The 19,227-nt window shown below is 36.7% G+C and overlaps 1 protein-coding gene across 1 annotated transcript; it reads right to left on the bottom strand.

Annotated features, from left to right (window-relative positions):
* Positions 1-1,016: 1,016 nt before the first annotated feature.
* Positions 1,017-1,562, bottom strand: LOC137627535 (piggyBac transposable element-derived protein 3-like). The gene has a single exon (XM_068358656.1). The coding sequence runs from the start codon at positions 1,560-1,562 to the stop codon at positions 1,017-1,019; it is 546 nt and encodes a 181-aa protein (XP_068214757.1).
* Positions 1,563-19,227: the final 17,665 nt, after the last annotated feature.

The following is a 19,227-nucleotide window of genomic DNA, read 5'->3' as shown; positions in this document are numbered from 1 at the left end:
ATATATATATATATATATATATATATATATATATATATATATATATATATATATATATATATATATATATATGTGTGTGTGTGTGTGTATACATATATATATATATATATATATATATATATATATATATATATATATATATATATATATATATATATATATATATATATATATACACACACACACATATATATATATATATATATATATATATATATATATATATATATACACACATATATATATATATATATATATATATATATATATATATATATATATATGTATATTTATATAGCTACACCCATACTCACACACACATACACACACACACACACACACACACACACACATATATATATATATATATATATATATATATATATATATATATATATATATATATATATATATATATATATATATATATATATATATATATATATATATATATATATATATATATATATATATATATATATATATATATATATATATATATATATATATATATATATATATATATATATATATATATATATATATATATATATATATATATATATATATATATATATCCCATTATATCCCAAATTTTCATGATTTTTTAAGAAAATATTAATGTTTAGGATTAAGACATCATATATGGTAGTTATAACATTTTATTTTTTTCGGTAAGCTCACAGTAAGCCGTCCTCAAAAGAGGACAGTGGTATGATATAATGACATTTGGTAATAATAAGCTGTCCTCAATTGAGGACAATGGGATAATGTAATACTACCTTCAAGTCATATTTCTTATCCCAATTACGTTGATAAAATACAATTATATTATATATATTTGATTCTTTTTCACCATTATAATGTTTTTAAAATTACACAGTTACCTTCTTGAATTACTCGGCATAATATTTAGAAAGACAATTGAACAGAAAAAGAAACATTTTACCGTTTTTTGTTTACTGCTTGTGATAAGGAGCAAAAAACTCTAAACGAAGTGTTATATTGCATTTTTATCAAGAGGCCCTAGGCTTCCTGGAGCATGACTTCATCTGGCATCGTCTCTGATTTTCCCTCTTGGCTATCACGTGGTCTTTTCCATCGTACCGAACATCATTAAGTCTTGTAGATGGGTTATTTGCTGTGCTCTTTCTACCTATTCTTCTATTTGTTTCTACTAACTTCAGATATGGTACGCATATTGTTCTTATGAAGCTTACTAAATCAAGTTGCTCTTTTCCTGTATGCAGAAATTTATTGATGATCCATGCATTTACCACAATCATATCTAGTACACGAGTGGAGAGAGGCCAGTACCATTTCTTTCCTCGTAAAGATGTTGCATATCTACCAGCCAGCCAATCATGGTGATCGACACCTCCCATGTAGGCATTATAATTGTTCAGAACATTTGGTTGAGGAACATCACCTTTTATTTTTACATCACTCAACCCTCGATTTACCTTTTTCATAGGCTCAATAGTATCGTAGTTTGTTCCAACGCAGCCACACTTATTATCTGACCATCTCACTAAAAGGATTTCTTCATATGTATCAAACATATAGTCATAGGATCCCCTTTACTATTTCTTCATAATTTTTGCTGGTCTCAGAGGGCACTTGCTAAGTCTGTTTTCCCTAATTGTACCAGTCCCTTGCCGGCCGGCACGCACTGCCGGCTGGCACGCACTGCCGGCCGGCAAGGGTCTTCTGCTTTGAGTGCTGCCCGGACCTCCCTTGGTCTCTCATCCATGTTTGTCTGAAGAGCCAGATGGCATTGGTCAGGAAGCCTGAAGTTATATTCTCCCCTTCCTTATGTGCACTCTTTCGGGTTGCCGGGTTATGAGGTACTACAGTCTCTTATCCCGGCATCTATTCTGTTTTTTCTTCTAGTGTTGTACCCTAGCCCAGCTGCCGGCCTGAGTGGCCGGCAACCGGGCAGTTGGAGTTCTCTGGTTCTTTTGCTGCCGGCCAGCATTGGTTGTATACCTTTGCCGGCCGGCTATATATCACACCATTGTCTGCCGGACGCTACGATTATTGGCCGGCAGCCAGGTGCTATCTTGTGTAGTTGCCGGCCGGCAATCACTGCCGGCCGGTACACGTATTTGAACCAGCGTACTTCCACCTTATAGTTTATAAGTAGTATACTTTGGAACTAGTTAAGGTGTGTGCCAGCCGGCACATTACCTTCTATACTGTAGCCAGTATTTTTCAGTATAGTATATACTGTAGGGAGAAAACTATAGTATAGTATTTGTTACAACACTAAGTTTTTCTAACACTTTTATGTTGTCTTGTACAGCCCTTTGGTGTAACCTTACAGATAAAGAAAGTGAGTTCTTTCTTGTCTACTATCCATCATTTTAAAATCACTTTTTGGGTGTGAGCTACACCTGTTTCCTCTGGAAATTATTTATTGGTTGCTCTAGAATAGATTAACCATATGATTTTATTATCTGGAAGGTTGCAGCAATTGACTGTGCGGGAAATACAAGTGTGTCTTTCCTTTCTAGTTTAGTTATGTTAAGCTATGTATACCCAGTGATACGTAGTTCACTTGATACTCATGGAATTTTCTTCTCTTTACAGGAGGACCATCAGAAGTGTGGAAGCGTTTTCTGCAATGTCCGCAGCAAGAACTTCTGCGGACATGATTTGTGTAGGAGGCACGCAGCATACACAGTCTCCAAAGGTGATCTCCGGTATTGGGACCCGCAGGTATGTACCGTGTGCACAAACCCGATTACTGAGGCTTTTGATTCCCCTAAGACGGTGGAGTCAAAGGACGCAGCAAGGGAGAAGCTTCGTACCTGGGTAAGGGGCTTTCAGAAGAACACTTCTGGGCCCTATCTTCCAAGTGAGAAGATGAGGGCTTACCTTTTCCCCAAGGCGTCAGCTGAGGCAGTGATTCCCCAGCCTCAAGTGGAGATACCAGTGGTTCAGATCCCCATGGATGCTGAAGTCGCGGACGCCCTGCAGGACATCCAATTGGACGATAGGATGTCGGAGGTGTCCGAGCGTTTGGAAGATGACCTTCTGGCAGAAGACCAAGATGAAGAGCAGGCTTCAGACAATGAAGAGGAAGAGGTCGACGAGGTGTCGGCTACTCCGGTTCAGGCCCCTGAACCTATTCCCTCAACATCGTCCTCTCTCCCAGATGAGCTGGGAAAGACCCTTTCCTCCATCGTTGGAATGATCCAACAGATGCAGAGGGAAAATAATGAGTAGGCTGCTGCAATGAAACTGGAGATGCGGAGACTTGCAGCATCACGTGGGCCCCAGAAGAAGCTCAGCATGAAAGACCTTCCCTTGTGCTCAGATGCCAATTCTTGGAAGTATGCCGAGCACATGCCTATGACGACGGGAAAAATCGTCATTTCGGAGAAGTTGGGCTCAGTCCCCCTAGAGGATGTGGAATTCTGGCCCAACAAGGAGTCGTATCCGGACTGTTATGTCCGTCTGAGGAAGGAACCAGCCTCAAAGGAAGAAACGGAGCCGAAGGAGGTCATAGTTTTGGACCACGCTAAGGCTCAAGCTTTACTGTCAAGCTCGATGAAAGAGAGGGGCTTCACAAACTCAAAGGTACCTGCTTTGAGTAAGAAACACCCTTCCTTTGTGTCCTCTCCTTCTAGAGCCTTCCCCTTTATGCAGATAGGGTTTACGGCTGTGCTGAAAGCAGTCGAGGCAGGTAAGCCATGCCCCTCCTTGGAAGAGTGTAAACCTCTGTCTTTGGCCCTAACCATGGACCACAAGGACTGGAAGGACGTCCATCTTACCTTCTCAGTCGGGAAGTTGGAGGCTGATATTGCCGGACGTCAGTTCGGTGAGAACCTCCCCAAGCTGTCTGACTTTCTTTTGCGAAGGGAGTTTGAGACAAAAGAAAGACGACTCTAGAGACAATGGCAAGTGACCCCAAGGTCCATGAAATGTTCATGGTAGTGGCTAAGACACACCTAGTCACAGTGACGAAGGACCTTTATAGCTTCGTCAGAGCTAGGAAGGCTTGTAGGGAGTTCGTGTTCGCCTCGGCTGCGGTGAGGCACGAGCCAAGGAAGCTAATCTCCTCCAACATTTGGGGCAAAGACCTCTTCCCTAGTGAAGCAGTCAAGGAGGTTGTAGATAAGGCAGCCACGGAGAATAAAAACCTTCTCCAGAAGTGGGGCCTATCTCTCAAGAGAAAGTCTTCCCCGGATGAGGGTCCCCAACCAAAGAGGAAGACTAAGAAGACTAGGCTACCCTCTCGGCCAGCCAAGCCATTTAGACAGCAGCAGCAGCAGCAACTTCCTATGCCTACAGTTACCCAGAGTGTGGCACAAACCCCGACCACGTACCAGTGGGTACCCCAAGCCATGTCGACGCAGTCTCCGGCATTTAACCCAGCGTTCAAAGGGCAGTCAACTACCTTTCGAGCGAGGCCTAGAGGAGTAGCCAGAGATTCATCTAGACGCCCCTCAAGGGGGAGGGGATTCAGGGGTGGCCGCACTCAAGGAGGCAAGGCCTCAGGGCAACAGCAGTCAAAGTGAGATGATACCGGTAGGAGGGAGACTTCAGAATTTTCGGGATCGGTGGACCTTCGATCCCTGGGCCCATAGCCTACTCAAGAATTGACTGGGTTGGAGCTGGTACAGCACTCCACACCCGTGCCCTTGATTTTTCCAACACTCCACCCCCGTTCTGGAGGAGTACATTCAAGAACTGTTGGAGAAAAGAGTAATCCGAAGGGTAAAGTCCATCAAATTCCAAGGGAGGTTATTTTGTGTTCCCAAGAAGGACTCAGAAAAACTCAGAGTCATTCTGGACTTGTCACCACTCAACAAGTTCATAGTGAACTGCAAGTTCAAGATGCTAACACTGCAACACATAAGGACCTTACTGCCCAAGAGGGCATTTACCGCCTCCATAGATTTGTCAGACGCCTATTGGCATGTTCCAATCAATCGTCAACTCTCCCCCTACCTAGGGTTCAAGCTACATCGAAAGCTCTACGCCTTCAGAGCCATGCCATTCGGGCTAAACATAGCCCCAAGGATCTTCACGAAGCTTGCGAGCGTAGCTCTCAAACAATTACGCTTAAAGGGAATCCAGGTGGTAGCGTACCTGGACGACTGACTGGTGTGGGCAGCATCCAAGACAGAATGTTTGCAAACTTTCCTACAGGTGATCCAGTTCCTAGAGTATCTAGGCTTCAAGATCAACAGAAAAAAGTCTCGACTTTCTCCGTCTCAAAAGTTCCAGTGGTTGGGAACCCACTGGGACCTAGTGTCACACCAACTCTCCATCCCGGCGAAGAAGAGGAAGGAGATAGCTGGTTCTGTCAACAGACTTCTGGATTCCGAAAGGATATCAAGACGCGAACAGGAGAGAGTGCTGGGTTCTCTCCAGTTTGCCTTAGTAACAGACCCGGTGCTAAGAGCACAGCTAAAGGATGCAACCGGAGTTTGGAGAAGTTATGCATCAAACCTGCGAAGAGATCTGATAAGACCAGTTCCGCTTCGTCTACGTACGCTTCTCAGGCCTTGGTCCCAAGTCAGGCAACTAAAGAAGTCGGTACTTCCTCAGCAACCTCCCCCTCGTTGACTATTCACACAGACGCCTCGAAGGAGGGGTGGGGAGGTCATTCTCATCGGAGGAAGGCCCAAGGAACTTGGTCCAATCTATTCAAGACATTTCACATAAACTTTCTGGAAGCTATGGCAGTACTCCTTACCTTGAAGAAAGTCTCCCCTCGTCGCTTGATCCAAATAAGGTTGGTGCTGGACAGCGAGGTGATTGTGAGATGCTTGAATCGACAAGGATCGAGGTCACCACCACTCAACCAGGTGATGTTGGCCATATTTCGACTGGCGGAAAAGAAGAAGTGGTACCTGTCGACAGTTCACCTTCAAGGAGTCCGCAATGTGACAGCGGACGCTCTACCCAGGTTCACACCGATAGAGTCGGAATGGTCCCTAGACGCAGGATCATTCTCCTTCATCTTGAGTCAAGTCCCAGAACTGCAGATAGACCTCTTTGCGACGAAAGACAACAAGAAGTTACCCCTTCACGTGTCCCCGTACAAGGATCCCTTGGCGGAAGCAGTGGACGCGATGTCCCTCAACTGGAACAGATGGTCCAGGATTTACCTGTTCCCTCCTCACAACCTTCTATTGAGGGTCCTCAACAAACTGAGATCTTTCAAGGGAGTAGCGGCAATAGTGGCTCACAAGTGGCCGAACAGCGTGTGGTTCCCTCTGGCATTGGAACTACGGCTGAAGTGTCTACCGTTACCAGATCCAGTTCTGATCCAGCGAGTTCAGAAGTCGACTGTCTGCGCTTCATCACTGAAAACCCGGAGCCTGCAGCTCATGATTTTCTCTCCCTAGCGGTGAGAATGCGTTTCGGGATTTCGAAAGCCAGCATAGACTTCCTAGAGGAATATAAGTGCAAATCTACTAGAAGGCAATATGAGTCATCATGGAGAAAATGAGTGGCCTTTGTCAAGGCGAAGAATCCGCAAAAGATCTCGACGGACTTCTGCTTATCTTTCTTCATCCACCTCCATGGTCAAGGGTTTGCAGCCAACACAATATCAACGTGTATATCTGCTTTGACAAGACCCATTTTATTTGCCTTCCAGGTCGACCTCTCTAACGATATTTTAATAAAATTCCGAAAGCCTGTGCTAAGCTCAGACCATCAGCACCTCCAAAGCCCATTTCATTGTCTTTAGATAAAGTTCTTCATTTCGCTTTGCTGTTGAACAATGAGGAGTGTGCTTTAAAGGATTTGACCCAAAAAGTTATTTTCCTGTTTGCACTCGCGTTGGGGGCCAGGGTTAGTGAAATTGTAGCCCTCTCGAGAGAGGAAGGTCGTGTTCAGTTCTGGGATGGGGGAGAACTGAACCTGTTTCCGGATCCTAAGTTTCTCGCCAAGAACGAGATACCCACCAACAGGTGGGGTACCTGGAGAATCTGCCCTCTGAAAGAAGATGCATCTCTATGTCCAGTGGAATGCCTAAAGGTCTATCTTCGTAGAACTTCAGACTTCAGGGGTGGTCAACTATTCAGGGGAGAAACATCAGGCTCAAATTTATCACTGAAACAACTTAGGCCGAAAATCACCTATTTTATTCGCAGAGCGGATCCAGACAGTACACCCGCAGGTCACGATCCGAGGAATATTGCCTCATCCTTAAATTTCTTTAATAGTATGGATTTCGAACATGTTCGCTCATAAACTGGCTGGAAGTCTTCCAGAGTTTTCTTTCGTCACTATGCGAAGTAAGTGGAGCAACTGAAGAGGTCTGTGGTAGCAGTGGGTAGTGTCGTTAACCCTGCTGTTTAACACTGCAAGGAACAGTGGATTTAATTGGGACGATTAATTCCGGGGTGAGTGTGTAGTTATGAACTGTTCTACAAACTAAGTGTTAGGGCACTGGGGTGCCCATATTGACTGTTCCATATTCAAAGGTGAACCTAGCATAAGTGCAGACATGTGTACCAAGCGTTTCCAACGCTAATGTAACTGATTAGTAATACAGACTGTTATGATTTTGATACCTCGGTATGTTAAAAGTGGCGCTAATGTTTTTCTTTCAGATAAACAAGTTTTCTGTTTACTATCATGCTTATGCTTATTTATTGGTTATCCTTCTCTTATATATATATAATTGTTGTTTAACCTGTTTTATTTATTGTTTGTCAATAAACTAGTTCTTGTGAACCTTGCGTCTCCTTCACCTGTGTCAATTTATTTGAAATAATTTAGCATTACGTTTCTATGTATATTTATCAGGGATAATTCTAATAGATTGTTCCTTTATGCAAGCATTCTTTGCATTGGTTTATGCTTTCCCTTGGCGGGAGGACTCCATGCCCTAAGGAGGCAGTGGCGGATATGCAAGTTTTCCTCTTACTCGGATAAAAACCTTTGTCCAATCCAGTATTGAACGGGGAACTGGTTGATATTTCGTATTGACTCAGTGGTTCTTTACAAAATATGCTTTACATGATATAGGGTGAGACCACTATATTGGCTTGTCTGTTATTCATACATAGGTATATGTACTCTTCGAGACTTTTCCAGAGTCTAGTATGACTCTTCCATGTAGGGGGCAGGAAGCACTAACATGGTCTATGGTTAGTTGAAAAGATGTATGACGGTAACATCTTAGGTCTCTAGGTCTAGTTAGCCGGGAAATACCTTCGGGGAGTACGGCACGTTTCGAGAATCCACAGATACAGTAATGCTCTGGTATACTTCCTTCAGGACGACATGGCTTGAGCCCGAAAAACGGATTTTGAGCAAAGCGAAAAATCTATTTTTGGGTGAGATGGCCATGTCGTCCTGATGGACCCGCCCTTCCCTTTCTTCTAAAGGGCTGTAGGTCCCCTCCCTACATACAGTATCTGTAGCACCTCGTGTATCGCTACAAGAAATACAGATGGGGCCATGAGCGGCGCAATGCACGCTTACGAAACGGGAGAGGAGAGATACCTTGCGAGCGGCTCTCCTTTCTTTCTCGTTTTCATTTTCTTGCCAATTGACCCCTTCGAAGTGTTAACTCTGTTCGGGGTGCAGATTGCTATGTGGCGTGTCAAGAATACGTCCTCTGATATTTGGCGATATCCCTGTTTCTTTTATTAGGGATATTCGCTCCAGGAGTTAGAATTCTGGGTACCTTAAGGTAAATTCTCTGGGAATATCGCCGTAGTCACATATACCCAAGGAAGCTACCCTTTCGGAACTTCCATCAGGACAACATGGCCATCTCACCCAAAAATAGATTTTTCTCAAAATCCGTTATATATATATATATATATATATATATATATATATATATATATATATATATATATATATATATATATATATATATATATATATATATATATATATATATATATATATATATATATATAAACTTTCTTATTATAAAAATTAGAACCAGTTGTTTTATAAATAAATATGATAAAATAGGTAGAGTGGATGTTCGGTGCATAACATAAAATGGGAAATTATATAAGAAAAAATAGTTCACATAAAACATAATATGTTGAGTTTTCAACATAGATCGGTAGTTAAGTAGGTGATTGAATTAAAAAAGCACACTAGAAATGAGAAATAAAGCAGGTAACAAAAATAAAAAAATAAATAAATAAATAAAAACTATGGAACCCATGAGAAAAACAAAACAAGAATAATTCATTATAACATAATAGGGTACTGACCTTTGTGAATATTCCAATGCAGCTTCTTGATGTGTTGTCTATGATGATCTGTGCTGAAATGATCGCTTGCTTGGCTAACTTGGCTAAGTAAGCAGACGTCTACTCTTTTCCGCGTTGAGACTTGAACAACTGCAAATATCTTGTCTGGACTTGTAACGTCACATGTTTATATGACATTATCCCAGTGTCCTCATTCGAGGACAGGATATTTCAAACCTTTCTGGCTCGCTATATGACAATGGGAATGATTTTCAATATGATTAACATGATATATCAAGCCTTTAAGAATTGATATCGATATATATCTAATCAATAATGGTCTACTTTGTATTCGGTTTTTACGTTTGGATGGTGGTATGTCTGAAGCCTGATTTTTCACCTTAAGTAGACACCAAGAAAATATCTAAACATACATCACTGGATCGTAATTTCTATATGAAACGGTTGATAATTCATGAAATTGTTGCTATTAATTGACTTTTTGATGCTTTATGAAATATGTTTTTATAAAATGATAATTTATCAAGTGTCCTCAAATGAGGACAATGGGATATAATGGGATACATATCATTCAATAAAAATTATAATAATTTCATTGCAATGCAGCATCATTTGAATCTTTCTCACTATTTTCTTCTTACATATAACAAACTTATAAAAAGAAAAAAATATGAAGTTTACATAGATACCGAACTTTCACCATTGATTCTCCCTGACATTGCAAGCTATATATGCAAGTCCGCATGCAGAGCGTTTAGGGATTGAAAGAACAATAAGGAAAACACGTGAAAACTTCTTTTGGATGGGAATGAAAAAATCTATAGAGAATTATATAAAATGTTGTCATGCTTGAAACTGTTTCAAATAATATAAAAACACTGTACCGGAAGCATTAAAATGGCCTGTGATTCTTATGAAATTTTATAGGGTGCATATGTATGTGGTAGGACCATTTCCTACTAGTTTAACACAACATATATATATATATATATATATATATATATATATATATATATATATATATATATATATATATATATATATATATGTGCATGCATTTAATCAGTACACTCATACTTACGCAATGTTGGATAAATCGGCAAATTCATTAGCCCAGGCGCTCGGCTCTTTCTTTACCAGGTCAGGTTGCCCGAAAATTTTGATGAGTTATAATGGTCTCCAGTTTATAAGTAAGGTGGTAAAGTCAGTCACAGACTTGATGAAAATTGAACAATTTTCAGTGACCGCATATAGGCCTTCAGCTAATTATGTTATTATATTATTATTATAACTTGCTGAGTTACATCCCTAGTTGGAAAAGCAGGATTCTATAAGCCCAGAGGCCCCAAGAGGGAAAATATCACAGTGATGAAAGGAAACTAGGAAAAGTAAAACATTTCAAGAACAGCAACAACATTAAAGTAAACATTTCCTATACTAACTATAATAACTTTACCAAAACAAGAGGAAAAGAAATTAGATAGAATAGTGTGTCTGAATGTACCTTCAAGCAAGTACTCTATCCCAGGACAGTGGAAGACCATGGTACAGAAGTTATGGCGCTACCCAAGACTAGAGAACAATGGTTTAATTTTGGAGTGTCCTTCTCCTAGAAGAGCTGCTTACCATAGCTAAAGAGTCTCTTCTACCCTTGCCAAGAGGAAGGTAGTCACTGAACAATTACATTGCAGTATTTAACCTCATTTGAGAATAATTGTTTGGTAATATCAGTGTTGTCAGGTGTATGATCCAGCGTATTTGGGTCCGTACCGAGTAAAGATGGTTAAATCTAACACAGTTGTGATACAAAACATTGTTAATGGCACAGTGTCTGAACATCACCAGGCACACATACATGTGGTGCCTGAAGAGGTAATTTTCAAAAGTGTCAATCAGAGTGTTCCTCCTTAACCCTTAACCTCCTTAACCCTCGAGTTGATGAGTATAATTTTATTTATTCCTTTGCTGTTGTTGTTGTTGTTCGAACAGACCTCATTTCTTCTTTTGGCGTGTTTTAATTAAACTTGATGATAACAAGGTGTTCTTTTTTTTCACTTTGGGTAATCTGTATTTTAGTTACAGAGGTCTTAAGAAGTGAGTGGAATTATTTATATTGTATTGTGTACATTTTTACATAAGATACTACATTTTTATTTGTCATTTTTTTTGGAAGATCTGTTATTTTTAGGTGATATATATATATATATATATATATATATATATATATATATATATATATATACTACATATATATCTATATTATCATATATATATATATATATATATATATATATATATATATATATATATATATATATATATATATATATATATATATATATATATATATATATATATATATATATATATATATATATATATATATATATATATATATATATATTATGCTGCATTTCTGTTTAGTACATGCCATACCTATCCCGAGTCGGAGTGTCCTCCATGTATCATAGACTAGAGAGGGCGAGTGCGCACCTCCTTCCGGAGTGAGTAGCTTGGGGCGGGAGAAGTAATGTCCTAATTCTTGTATGAAGATAATTGTTGTACGTCAAGGTAAATTAACTCTATAATCATGAGAATTCCATGAAAGATATCTATTCAGCGTGCTGTTGTAGCAAGATTGTATTTGGATAGTGAGGGGTAGTTAGTTGCCTTTGTGCACTCGAGTAGACAAGGCTCTCACCTGATAGATAGATATATATATTATGTATATAAAATGTATATATATTATAAAGGTATACATAACAATTTTGGGTGCGTGTATATATATATATATATATATTATATATATATATATATATATATATATATATATATATATATATATATATATATATATATATATATATATATATATATATATATATATATATATATATATATATACATGAAACCATTTACAGTACTTCTTTATACACAATATTTCTAGTGAAGGTAGAAGCAAGGTTGTGGTATGTAGATCCCAACCTTATCGAAAGTTTTTCCTTGAGCTTTATTAATGATCATTTAATATGATAAGCGGGTGGGAAATTGAGTAATGTCTAGGAAGATTTGAAGCAAAGGGTGATCAGAATTATGAGAATTTATTTACAATAAGAACGGCCCAAAATTAATTTTATATTATAGGTTATGGAAATTGATAGAACTCAATTTTTTGTCTAATATTTAAAAAAAAGAGTCAGGTGCTAAAGACAAAATAGGGAAAACTATATAAGAAGTTTTTTGGTTAAGTAAGCAGAGTCTAATGTGAATTTGTAAGAGTATACCATGAAATTATTTCTGTTTTCTTTAAACCGTGACATATGAGTACACCATGAAATGATTTTCGTTTTCTTTACAGCCTGGCACACAAAATAAATAAAACACACGCTATCATATTAATATATAGATAATAATAATAATAATAATAATCATCCTCATTATCATCTCCTACGCCTATTGGCGCAATAGGATTCGATTAGATTTCACCAGTAATCTCTATCTTGAGCTTTTAATTCAATACTTCTCCATTTATCATCTTCTACTTCATGCTTCCTTGTCCTCAGACATGTAGGACTGGGTCTTCCAACTCTTCAAGGGCCTTGTGGAGCTCAACTGATCATTTGGTAAAGTAATCTCTCTCGGGGGATTGCAAAGAGCATGTCCAACTCATCTCCATCTATCCCTCATTAAGATTTCATCTTTATATGGCACTCAAGTAATTTCTCTTATAATTTCATTTCAAATTCTGTCCTACCATTTAACTCCCAATATCCTTCTGAGAGCTTTGTTCTCAAATCTACTGAACCTATTGGAGATTGTTTCATTGTCATACCCGGACTCATGTCCATCTGATTTTTATATGTAATTTCAAGTGATTTTTTTTTCTATATTTTACTTAACCTAGCCATTGTCTGATTTGCTTTTTACAATCTTTCTATAAACTCTAATTCTAAAGACCTTACATTGAAAATCATAATTCCTAAATACCTGAATGATTCTACCTCATAAATCCTTTCTTCTTTTAATGATATTTCATCTTCCATTGCATACTCGTTCTCATCATCTCATATTTCATGCATTCTGGTAAGCAAGCATTGCAAATCCTGTGGTGTTTTGATAACATGGACATCATCATCAATCTCTAGGTAAGCTAAATTCCTATCAACAGGACAGTCCAATCATCTCCAACTCTTCTACTTATTACAAAATCTATGAGGAGGAAAAGCCACATAGGTGACAACATATTCCCTTGGAGTACTCTGCTATTCACTGGAAATTCATGACTCCATTAACATTAACTTTGCACGTGCTATGCTCATGAAAAGACTTGATCATATCTACATATTTAAAAGGAATTTTGTAATACCCCAGGACTCGCTATCCAAGACTTTTTCACAGTTCACAAAGGCCATCAAACGTGGATTTATATATTTTACGCTTCGATGTACAACGTGTTTCAAAATGAAAATTGGTCAGAGCAACTTTTTTTTTTTTTCTAAATCCTGCTTGTTCATCTCTAAACTTTTCATCAATCTTTTTCGCCAGACTCCATAAGCAGAGTATAAGCAGAGTATAAATTTCATAGCAACTGATGTAAGTGTGATGCCTCTAATTATTGCAATCAGTTAGGTATCCTTTTTTTGCTATTTTTACCAACACTCCTAACTCCCATTCATCAGGTTTTGCCGCTTCATACCACATTTTACGAAATAATCTTGTAAGTAGTTTGGGAGTCACTTCTTTCTGGTCAAGTATCATTTCGGCAGTTATTCCATCGTATCCAGGGGCTTTCAATCTCTTAAATGTGTTAAGGATAGCTTCAACTTCAAACACACTGAATTCATTCATGGGTATGTCAAGGTCTTCATCAGCTTCAGGTATATCAATCAAATCATTCCCTTCACATTTCCTATTTATGACCTCACAAAAGTGTTCCATCCAACGTTCTCTTTCTTCATCTTCTGTTATTTTAATAGATCCATCTCTCTTTTTGATGGATATATCTTCTTTACCCAGTCGAAATTTTATTAATAATTCTATGAGCAATTCTTGCACCGTAGCCAGTTCCTGAATTCCTAGCTTTGTCTGCCTCATACGCTTTACTGTCTAAATATTCTCTCTGGTCATTCCTAGCTTTTCTTTTATTCTAACTATCAAAACTGGAATACTTAGCAGGCTGTAATTTCTATTACTTCCTCGATTTTTTCAATAGTAAATTTCTGTCTTTTTCTCCTTTTAATAGTATCCCATGTATCATTAATATCCATGTCTTTCTCCTTGTAAATGTGTGTCCTATCACTTCACTACCATCTGACAGTTATTAGTTCTTAATACCACACCAGTCTTAATTAATTGCATGCTCTTAGTCTCTTAGAGTCTCTAAAACTTCAAAACGATTCCTACATTCAGTTGCAAATGTTTTCTGTGTTCTTCTAAGAGCTTAGTTGCGTCAATCCTATGTATACCATCGATCTTTCTGTTAGGTGCTTTCAGTTTTAATTTCAGCGTGGCAAAGATGAGCTGGTGTTCACTACCTATATGTGCACCTTTATAGCTTCTTACATTTCTCAGAGTCCTCCTTCTCTCTTTATTAATGGCTATGGGATCTCATTAATTTTTTTAATTGTCACATGGTGAACGCCATGTATACCCGTGGATGTTCTTGGGTTGAAAAAGAGTACATCTAATGACCAGATTGTTTGATGAACATAAACTTATGAAATGTGCTCCATTTTCATTTTCAACTCCGCTAAGACCATCGACTCCCATCACATTCCCTATGCCTTGATTATTCCTTCCAACATTAGCATTGAAGTCGCCAATCATAATTTTCATGTCTCCCTACGATCTCATCTTTTACAATCTGCAGTTTTTCTTAGTATTCATCTTTCCTTTCTTCAGGGGAATCATTTGTTGGGCTATAGCCAACTGTAATACTCACATTGCACTGCTTTGATTTGAACTTTCCTAGTAACAATCTATTATTAAGCTTTCCACTCAGTCAATGCCTTTTCTTTTCTCTGTGTCATCATCCCTCCTGCCCCTTCTTTTCCAGCTAGATCTGATCTTTCTGAATAGATATATATAGTGCCTTGGTCAATAGTTTCACTTAAGGTCATTATATCCAGACCATATTTCATAAATGCATTCTCCACTTGCTGTAACTTCCCAATCCGATTCATGGGTCTAACATTCCAATTACTTATTTTCAATCATATTTTAATTATTTATAAACCGGGAGATTCTTATTACCTCGCTATGCCCGGGACTGGGTACCATTCTTTCATCTTCTCTATCCGAGACTGACTAAATCTATAGAGGATTCATTGGCTAGATACATCAAAGTATAGCCAGTTACTTGTGATGCACAGAGCCTATATAAATAAGGCAAGTGACCCCGGCAGTCCATACTAATTCTAATAACATCAACCGCCAGGTATCAGGAGTAAAAACCGAAGGCACAGTTTATCCATCGCCTTAAATCCAATCTGTCACCCTACGGCCAGTGACTTCATCAAGATTTAGGGGGGCATTTCCTCCACACCCAATGCTCTCATTACTCACAAGTTCCTAATCCACTCATACGTGAATAACAGTTGGCTAACATGGATTGCTAAGATATAGCGCCTAGTATAATAATAATAATAATAATAATAATAATAATAATAATAATAATAATAATAATAATAATGATAATTTTCATTATTATTATTATTATTATTATTATTATTATTATTACCGATAATAATAATAATAATAATAATAATAATAATAATAATAATAATAATAATAATAAATAATAATAATAATAATAATAATAATAATAATAATAATAATACTACTACTACTACTAATAATAATAATATTAATAATAATAATAATAATAATAAAATTATTAGTAACATTAATAGAGGTAGTAATTGCAACAATCTACAACGAATATCATTCTATTTCATGGTAATGGAATATATGGGAAATTCGACCCTCCGGACTACCATAGCAATTACCGAATACTGCCTGGCTGGGTCCAGATTTACATATTTATTAAAGGAACGGTCCTGATGATGAGAGAGGATTCGAATGAATAGCGAAAGGGAAAATACCAATTGATAATCTTAGGAGTCTTCACTAGATGTGAAACTATGAAGTTTCGGTTATTATTTTTCTTTTTAATTGGAGTCGCAGTAGAAATGGAAAGTAGTCATGCCCTGATGAGAGGGGGGCTCCAAGAGGTACAGTGGAAACCACAATCTGTCACAAATTGCATACCAGAGCGTTGTAGTTAGGATTGGAGAAGTGGGTAGGAAGGGTTGAATCTTTGGCTGTGTGCATATGTGTGTGTGTGAGCATATCTTCCTAAATATTTATCAGTATTTTTTTACGGAATCGTAAACTAATGTTTCAATAAAGCTTATGATGAGATGATAATGCTGACATGGATTATGGAAATATCGCTGCTCGAAAGATTGTTAAATAATGAAATAAGAGGAATGGTAGACATATTAAGCAATACAGAGGTGATAGAAGTGTCACGACTGAGATGGTGGGGACACATGTTGAGGGTGAATGGTGGGATCGAGTGAGGAGGGCTTGGGAGGAACCTGTTAAGGGTTGGAGATCAAGTCGGCGGCAGAGAATTAGATGGCGAGAACCGACCCTTTAATGTAGGCATACCGGTGGTTTACAAGAATAGCCGAGTAGACTTTCTGATTTGAATTTTTACCCGAAGATGAAATCCTCAGTCGCTATGACTGAGGATTTCATTATACTTGTTTGATGTAACAAATTTCTTTCCATTTTGACTATATTGCTCATAGATATAATTAGTTATATAGATTCTCTATCTCACTCGAATGTTTTTTTTCGCATATGGCTACAGGTTAGATTTTTTTTTTTTTTTTTTTTTTTTTTTTTTTGAGTCGTTGTTGTTATATGGTCGATATATAATACAATTATGAGTATGTAATAATATTTTTTTACGAATCTTAAAGATTTCTTCTTGTACAAAGAATACTCATAATCGCGTTATTGATGTAATGATTTTATCGATAAAATTAAAATCGACATAACCTATGAATGTAAAATGAACGATCAGAAATCCTGTATATATATATATATATATATATATATATATATATATATATATATATATATATATATATATATATATATATATATATATATATATATATATATATATATACATATATATATATATATATATATATATATATATATATATATATATATATATATATATATATATATTATGAGTTATGAAACGAAATTAGACATAATGCTATCGCGAATTAATTGTGTATAAAACTGTGATTTAATCTCTGTATTTTTATCTTGCGGAATAGGATATGCTAATTTGCCACTTTGGGCTTTTTATTTGACCGGGCTGGATTTGAAGTATCCTCTTACATTAGTTTTTTATAAAAACAAACATTATATATGATGGATGACGCTGGCTATCTTTTAATGTCAGTTAACAATCAAATATTAAGATGATGACAATACATGTCTCGAAAAAGATATTTTCATCTTAGTTTCATAACGAGCAATCTTCAGTGAAGTGATAAGAGATTTTAGGCATTGAATGTTTCTTAGGAGGTATTCTTTATCCTATACTAAATATAATCTGTTTATGTAACTTTCTATTGAGTGACGACCAGGATTTAATAAATTGTGTCTGTTTAGTCATATAGCCCAAAGGTAAATATGAAGTAATTTAAATTATTACACCATTAGCCATGTTTGTATGCTCTATAACATAAAGAGCTACCTGTTTTTATAGCACAACATATATATATATATATATATATATATATATGTATATATGTATATATGTATATATATATATATATATATATATATATATATATATATATATATATATATATATATATATATATATATATATATATATATATATACAAATATACATATATATATATATATATATATATATATATATATATATATATATATATATATATATATATATATATATATATATATATATATATACAGAGAGAGAGAGAGAGAGAGAGAGAGAGAGAGAGAGAGAGAGAGAGAGAGAGAGAGAGAGAGAGAGAGAGAGAGAGAGTAGGACCCCGCCATACGACATTAATCAGTTCCGGAGTTGGTATCGTATTGTGAAGATGTCGTATGGTGGGTAATAGAATAGCTAATTCGTGAAAAACCCCTGGCAAAAACCTTAAAAATTAGAATGTAACAAAATACAATACAGTAGTATAGTAAGCACTGTACTACAGTTTACTTATATATGATGTATATGTACTGTACAATATATAATTAAATAACATTATAAATAAAAATTATATACTGTACAGTACTGTAAAGGAAAAATTAAATCTTATTTAAATTTGGAGTGACGTGACTTGAGCTGGTAGTGGGTGGAGGTAGAGGGGGGAGGAGACTTAGATATAAAAACGTATCAATGCTAATTATGTTATGTACACTTAATTATAAATTTATTCTTACTATTAAACACTTAAAATTAAAAATGCTTTTTTCATTACTTTAGTCTTTTGAGATTTATTTTTTTAAATTTTTTTTTTCTAGAATTTAAAAAATTACTAATTTTTAGCTTTTTTGATAGAATCACTATTATCGTCTTTGCTTACTGACACTTCTCCTTTGGAGAAATATCTATCCAAAGAAGCCTGTTTCTGACGATTCCTCAACATATTCCTAAAATGACTCACACTTATTATTAACACTCTGCATAAGACGACTCGTGTGAAGTTTTTCTGGGTGTTTCTTTTCAATGAAACTTGTAAGGTTTTCATACCAACCGATAGCTTCCCTTATTTCTGACGATGTCATTTCTTCAGTCTCCCCCCTCCCCCCCGTCCTCGCCACCACTAGAGCTGTGCTCTTCTTGAATTATTGTCAACTGCATTGCCTCCCACTCCTTTGAGTCTTCAGTCGTGAGCTCCTCCCTGTGCTCCTCGATAAGGTTATGGACGTCAGCCTCATCGACAAC

Source organism: Palaemon carinicauda, chromosome 1 (assembly GCF_036898095.1).
Source record: "Palaemon carinicauda isolate YSFRI2023 chromosome 1, ASM3689809v2, whole genome shotgun sequence".
In the NCBI taxonomy this organism is placed as follows: Eukaryota; Metazoa; Arthropoda; class Malacostraca; order Decapoda; family Palaemonidae; genus Palaemon; species Palaemon carinicauda.
Note: the sequence above shows the minus strand (reverse complement) of the source record. Positions and strands in the feature narration are given on the sequence as shown.

Excerpts from the sequence above, each read along its gene's own strand:
- LOC137627535 (XM_068358656.1), bottom strand. The coding sequence starts at position 1,562 with ATGTTTGATACATATGAAGAAATCCTTTTAGTGAGATGGTCAGATAAT.